Here is a 7,096-nt window from a genome sequence, read left to right as displayed (position 1 = left end):
TCTCTTTCTTTCTCTGTCTTCATCCCCCCCCCGCTCTCTCTCTCGCTCTCTAATTCTATCTCTCAATTCAATTTAAGGGCTTTATTGGCATGGGAAACATATGTTTACATTGCCAAAGCAAGTGAAATAGATAATAAACAAAGGTGAAATAATCAATAAAAAATGTACAGTAAACATTACACTCACCAAAGTTCTAAAATAATAAAGACATTTCATATGTGTCTCTCTCTCACTCCTAGATGTTGAGGATCTGCACCCGCTACACTCCAGAACAGGACACCATGACCTTCTCAGACGGGCTGACCCTGAACCGGACCCAGATGCACAACGCAGGCTTCGGCCCGCTCACAGACCTGGTGTTTGCCTTTGCTGGCCAGCTGCTGCCTCTGGAGATGGACGACACAGAGACGGGCCTCCTCAGCGCCATCTCCCTCATCTCTGGAGGTACTGCACCCTGAGGGGATTAACATGATTCTACTGCCAGTCAATAATGTTAAAAGCACATACAGAGCTAAATGTCTTTGAGGTGTTAGGCCGGGATAACATCCTCACTCAGTTACAATACCAGTAGAAATTTGGAGGTAAAATAGTTTAGATACACTATACTTTACACTTCGTCAATTACATCAATCAGCAATTACATCAATCCTAGTGTGATGGATGGGTCCTGTTGATCATGTATATAACTCTGTCCTCTCCCCCATCCGTCCCTCAGACCGTATGGACCTGGAAGAGCCCCAGAAGGTGGACAAGCTGCAGGAGCCCCTCCTAGAGGCCCTGAAGATCTACGCACGTCGCAGACGCCCCAACAAACCCCACATGTTCCCCCGCATGCTGATGAAGATCACTGACCTCCGAGGCATCAGCACTAAGGGTCAGTATTAGTACAGTGGATTAGAGTCAAGAATTGTCCGTTAGAGCACCTGTAACACTGTCTCTTCCCACACATTGAAGATATGCTAAGATTTGGACCAAACTGTCTTGACACACATTGAAGATATGCTAAGATTTGGACCAAACTGTCTCGACACACATTGAAGATATGCTAAGATTTGGACCAAACTGTCTTGAACATCAAGGGTGGGTTGTAGACTTTTTTCTCTCTCCGTATTTTATTATTTTTCTGACAGGACAGTTAGAATAAGATTGGGACACAGGAATTGGAGAGAGTACAGAATGGAAGGGCACAGACAGGAGAAGAAGAGCCAAAAGGAATCACTTTCCAGATATGATGCCAACGTTTGTCTTTTCTCTTTGTCCTGTCTGTACAGGGGCAGAGAGAGCCATCACTCTGAAGATGGAGATCCCAGGCCCCATGCCTCCTCTGATCAGGGAGATGTTAGAGAACCCAGAGGCCTTCGAGGACCAAACAGAGAGCAGTGGAGAGAGCTCCCCACTGCCTGCCTCTCCACCCGTCCCACCAGCCTCCTCCAAGCCCCCCACCACCATGAAGACTGAGGCTGAGGACGAGGAGGACAGCTGGGGGACAGAGAATGGCAGCGAGCCTTCCCCAGAGGAGGAAGATGAGGATGACTATGATGATGGGGAGGAGGAGGATCGGGACAGGGGCTCGGACAGCGAGGGGGAATCCTGGGCTCTGGAGGGTAGCAGTGAAGGGGCTAGAAAGAACCATGCCGGGAGGGCCCAGTGAGGAGTAGAGAAGATCACAGACATGGAGACTCTACACTCAAACACACACACTAACTGACGTAATCATACACACACACACACACACACACACACACACACACACACACACACACACACACACACACACACACACACACACACACACACACACACACACACACACACACACACACACACACCATACCCCTTCCAGTGCTGGCCCTCCCTAACCTTCTCATCCCCTCTATCTCCCTAATGCACATCCGTCTCTCCAGGCAGGACATTACAGGACAGGACAGGACAGGGCAGGGCAGGACAGAGCAGGACAGAGCAGAACAGGGCAGGACAGGACAGGACAGGACAGAACAGGACAGGACAGGACAGAGCAGAACAGGACAGGGCAGGACAGGGCAGGACAGAACAGGACAGGACAGGACAGGACAGGGCAGGGCAGGACAGAGCAGGACAGAGCAGAACAGGGCAGGACAGGACAGGGCAGGACAGGACAGAACAGGACAGGACAGGACAGAGCAGAACAGGACAGGGCAGGACAGGGCAGGACAGAACAGGACAGGACAGGACAGGGCAGGACAGGACAGAGCAGAACAGGACAGGACAGAACAGGACAGGACAGGGCAGGACAGGACAGGACAGAACAGGGCAGGACAGGACAGAGCAGAACAGGACAGGACAGGACAGGACAGCAGAGCCATATGGTTGCCTGTATAGACACTATAACTCAGGTTCCCTGACTCGCAGGTTCTTGACAAGTGCCATGCAGAGAGACTATAATAAAACGAGAGACGGCGAAACCACATGATGCAACCGTCTGGACTTGTGACTCGTGATATAGAGAAGAGAGAAGATGACAAGAATACTATCTTTGACAAAGCAAATGTCAATGTTTTACTATCTTCTTGTTTGTATCTATATAGAGGAATGTCCAAACCAGACAGCATGAACTGAACAGTAAATCCGGATGCAAAGCAAAGCACACTTCTCAAAAAGAAATACAGACTGTAACCAAACTGAAAATGCTAATTAATTTGGTGGGCTTTTAAAAATGGTTTAATTTCTTCTTGTTTTATTTTCTTGATTTTTATTTTTATTTCAATTTATGAATAAGTCCATACATATCTATATACCATTATATTATTAGTCTTTGTTTGTAATCCTGGTTTTGATTTCTTCAGATGAGGTTTTGCGTTTGAGGAGTTTTCCAGCGGCGATGCCCAGAGAGATTTGGAATCAGAATCAGAACCGGCATAGCGCTACCTGAATCTCCTTTCCAACTGGTGTTTTTTGAGCACTTTTGCTCGCCGTAGATGTCAATGATAATCAACTCAGTAATGTTAACTTGTGTTACAGTGACTCAAGTTGTGATTTGTTGTTATCAGGGGACTGGCATTAATCCATGTGCTTTCTTTCAACACAAACTATGCTGCCGATTGGACGTGTGTCTTTGTGCCAAAGTTCACAACTCATTTTCAGAAACAGAGAGTCAGTGACCCTAGACACCAGCCAGTGCTCACACACACATCAAATCTTCACGCCTAAATTAGACACACAAACACACACACATACACACACTAAATCTGGGACCTGTAACAGATGTGCCATCTTGGTTCGGGTGCTTAGACAGAGATTGACACTTGGCCGTATATGTAGCACTTTGATATCCTGTATTTAAATCAGGCACCGCTAGCAAAGTAAGTTACAATACAATACAATACAACTTTATTGTCCAATATTGACAGTACCGTCACTGCCAATCTTTTCTCAACAGAAATCATCAGATGTCTGTCACATTAAATAACTATTTGACGACGTGCACAAGCAGACACTCTTGCGTACACAAAAACACACACACCCACACCCACACACAAACACACACGCACAACCAGGATCTGTTATGGACAATGACATGGAAACAGACTTCTCAGGGCTTCTCTGTAAGGACCAAACCCTAGCGTGTGCGCTAGAAACAGGCAATATTTATGTGTGTATTTTTGACTCAGTCAATTGGATCTGTCCAGTTAACCCCTATCTCTGTGTACATAGAAGATATATGACTCGTCTACAAATGGTCTGGATGCCAGTCTATTACCCTTTTCACACTATCATGACAACCCAACCCAAACTGTGCTGACTTCACATTGTCCTTCAGATCATGGTTCCAACAACTATGGTGAGTGCATAATTAGACCATTAGCTCTGTACAGCTCAGTTGGCTTGGCTCACTAGTGTGAAAAGACCAAACCTGTTGCAGACCAGATTTGGCCTGCAGCATTGTCACTGCCCTGCCATGCCTGACCTGTGCTGCTGGCATCCAAGAAACCAACTGCCTTCTCATCTAAAAGCCATTATATCATCATGTCTTTGTAAGGTTGTATGATGTTCTCTCTCTCTCAGCGTTTTGTGTTCTCATGTTTCATTTCTTCTCAATCGTCTTTGTTGCCAAAATGTCTCAGTCAATATGTAACCAGCTGGTCATAATGCAGCTGGCTGGCTACATACAGTACAGAGGTTTGTATGCAGTCTCTCTGTGAAGCAATATGAACAGGAATGACAGCCTCCCAGCAGTAGAGAGAGAGTGACCTACCGTACAGTACTCTCTGAATGTGGGCCTCCTGACCTGATTTGAGTGTGTGTTAATGCTTTAACATGTCTCCTCTGCCATTGGGTGAATGTTCTCTGTGTGGTGCTGTGATGTCATACGGCGCCGAGCGGAGCAGAGAAGCGAGGTTTGATGACCTCATCACCGCTCCTCTATGTCTGCCCTGCCAGGCATTCATGATGCAAACACAACGCTGAGATGATGTTGTTGCACAACGTTGTGACAACATGGTTCTGATGCAGGTATTATTTTCTGTAAAACACAGCCAAGGTATTGTCCAATTTTCTGTTCATACCAACTCATACAAAGAAAAAGCCATATAAATAAATTACTTTTGTGAGATTAACAGATTATTTTATTGTGTTACTTTTACTTTCTGTTTTCATCTGTGTTTATAGTGAATGTTTGAACAATTGGTAGTTTCCTTATATCTCGGAGGGAATAACCATAGAGATCCTATTAAATGACAATATCTATCACAGCGCTGGCTGACCATTGTTGATCAACTGCCCTTACCAAAATGGCTGACCATTGTTGATCAACTGCCCTTACCAAAATGGCTGACCTTTCTATACTGTCATAAGAAGGTTCATGTCCATTCTATTACGGGAATAGCCTCGACTCAGAATGGGAAAATGTTTTGTCATGTGTTATGACATGTTATATTGCACTTACAACACTGTTATGAATGTGTTTTAAACTACACTTCCAATTATGTGTTACCAGGTTTTTTTTATGATAGCCCCGCCCCTTCACCAGCAGTGAGCCGTGAGCCTGGGTACAAGACCACTGGGTACAAGACCACTGGGTACAAGACCACTGGGTACAAAACCACTGGGTACAAGACCACTGGGTACAAGACCACTGGGTACAAGACCACTGGGTACAAGATCATTTCAGTGACGTGATCACATCTCAGCACAGTGAATAACAGTAGAGGGCAGTCTTGCACTGTGGCTACACAGGCCAACCAGCGAGCAGTGCCAATGTAGACCAACCCCGCATATAGAATAGGATGAAGCAGACACTTTAATAGGTCATGAGATGTGTCCCAAATGGCACCCTACTCCCGACATAGTGCACTACTTTTGACCCTGGTCATAGCAGTGGACTATATAGCAGATGTGGTGCCATTTGGGACGCAAACATGGAAAGCAGTGGGTATCACAGACAATAAATCTCTGTCTGTGGGTCTTGCTAAACAAGGACATCATATAAGAGTGTGGTGTGCTCCCTTCTCTCTAGCTCTGTGGATCCTACTATTGGAGCACGGGGGGTTAAGGTATCATCAGAATCATCTAATATAGCAGCGGGGGGGTTAAGGTGTCATCAGAATCATCTAATATAGCAGCGGGGGTGTTAAGGTGTCATCAGAATCATCTAATATAGTAGCGGGGGTGTTAAGGTATCATCAGAATCATCTAATATAGTAGCGGGGGGTTAAGGTGTCATCAGAATCATCTAATATAGCAGCGGGGGGTTAAGGTGTCATCAGAATCATCAGAATCATCTAATATAGTAGCGGGGGTGTTAAGGTGTCATCAGAATCATCAGAATCATCTAATATAGCAGCGGGGGTGTTAAGGTGTCATCAGAATCATCAGAATCATCTAATATAGCAGCGGGGGGTTAAGGTGTAAGAATCATCAGAATCATCTAATATAGCAGCGGGGGGGTTAAGGTGAATCATCAGAATCATCTAATATAGCAGCGGGGGGTTAAGGTGTCATCAGAATCATCTAATATAGTAGCGGGGGTGTTAAGGTGTCATCAGAATCATCTAATATAGCAGCGGGGGTGTTAAGGTGTCATCAGAATCATCAGAATCATCTAATATAGCAGTGGGGGGGTTAAGGTGTCATCAGAATCATCTAATATAGCAGCGGGGGGGTTAAGGTATCATCAGAATCATCTAATATAGCAGCGGGGGTGTTAAGGTGTCATCAGAATCATCTAATATAGTAGCGGGGGTGTTAAGGTGTCATCAGAATCATCTAATATAGCAGCGGGGGGGTTAAGGTATCATCAGAATCATCTAATATAGCAGCGGGGGGTTAAGGTGTCATCAGAATCATCTAATATAGCAGCGGGGGGGTTAAGGTGTCATCAGAATCATCTAATATAGTAGCGGGGGTGTTAAGGTGTCATCAGAATCATCTAATATAGTAGCGGGGGGTTAAGGTATCATCAGAATCATCTAATATAGCAGCGGGGGTGTTAAGGTGTCATCAGAATCATCTAATATAGCAGCGGGGGTGTTAAGGTGTCATCAGAATCATCTAATATAGTAGCGGGGGGGTTAAGGTGTCATCAGAATCATCTAATATAGCAGCGGGGGTGTTAAGGTGTCATCAGAATCATCTAATATAGCAGCGGGGGGTTAAGGTGTCATCAGAATCATCAGAATCATCTAATATAGCAGCGGGGTGTTAAGGTGTCATCAGAATCATCTAATATAGCAGCGGGGGGTTAAGGTGTCATCAGAATCATCAGAATCATCTAATATAGTAGCGGGGGGGTTAAGGTGTCATCAGAATCATCTAATATAGCAGCGGGGGGTTAAGGTGTCATCAGAATCATCAGAATCATCTAATATAGCAGCGGGGGGTTTAGGTGTCATCAGAATCATCTAATATAGCAGCGGGGGGGTTAAGGTGTCATCAGAATCATCTAATATAGCAGCGGGGGGTTAAGGTGTCATCAGAATCATCTAATATAGCAGCGGGGGGGTTAAGGTGTCATCAGAATCATCAGAATCATCTAATATAGCAGCGGGGGGTTTAGGTGTCATCAGAATCATCTAATATAGCAGCGGGGGGTTTAGGTGTCATCAGAATCATCTAATATAGC

General features: G+C 45.3%; 1 protein-coding gene across 2 annotated transcripts in view; it reads left to right on the top strand.

The window, feature by feature from the left end:
- The window catches only part of LOC106572508 (retinoic acid receptor gamma-A), a 122,044-nt gene extending 119,998 nt beyond the window's left edge, over positions 1-2,046 (top strand). The window contains exons 7-9 of one of the 2 annotated variants that reach the window (XM_045696298.1): positions 240-444; positions 716-874; positions 1,272-2,046. In XM_045696298.1, coding sequence (XP_045552254.1) covers positions 240-444; positions 716-874; positions 1,272-1,651 — 744 coding nt within the window. In that variant the 3' untranslated portion in view covers positions 1,652-2,046. The remainder of the gene's footprint in view (positions 1-239; positions 445-715; positions 875-1,271) is intronic. The other variant, XM_014146737.2, reaches the window with a different exon arrangement.
- Positions 2,047-7,096: the final 5,050 nt, after the last annotated feature.

This window comes from Salmo salar, chromosome ssa15 (assembly GCF_905237065.1).
Source record: "Salmo salar chromosome ssa15, Ssal_v3.1, whole genome shotgun sequence".
NCBI classification, from domain to species: domain Eukaryota; kingdom Metazoa; phylum Chordata; class Actinopteri; order Salmoniformes; family Salmonidae; genus Salmo; species Salmo salar.
Note: the sequence above shows the minus strand (reverse complement) of the source record. Positions and strands in the feature narration are given on the sequence as shown.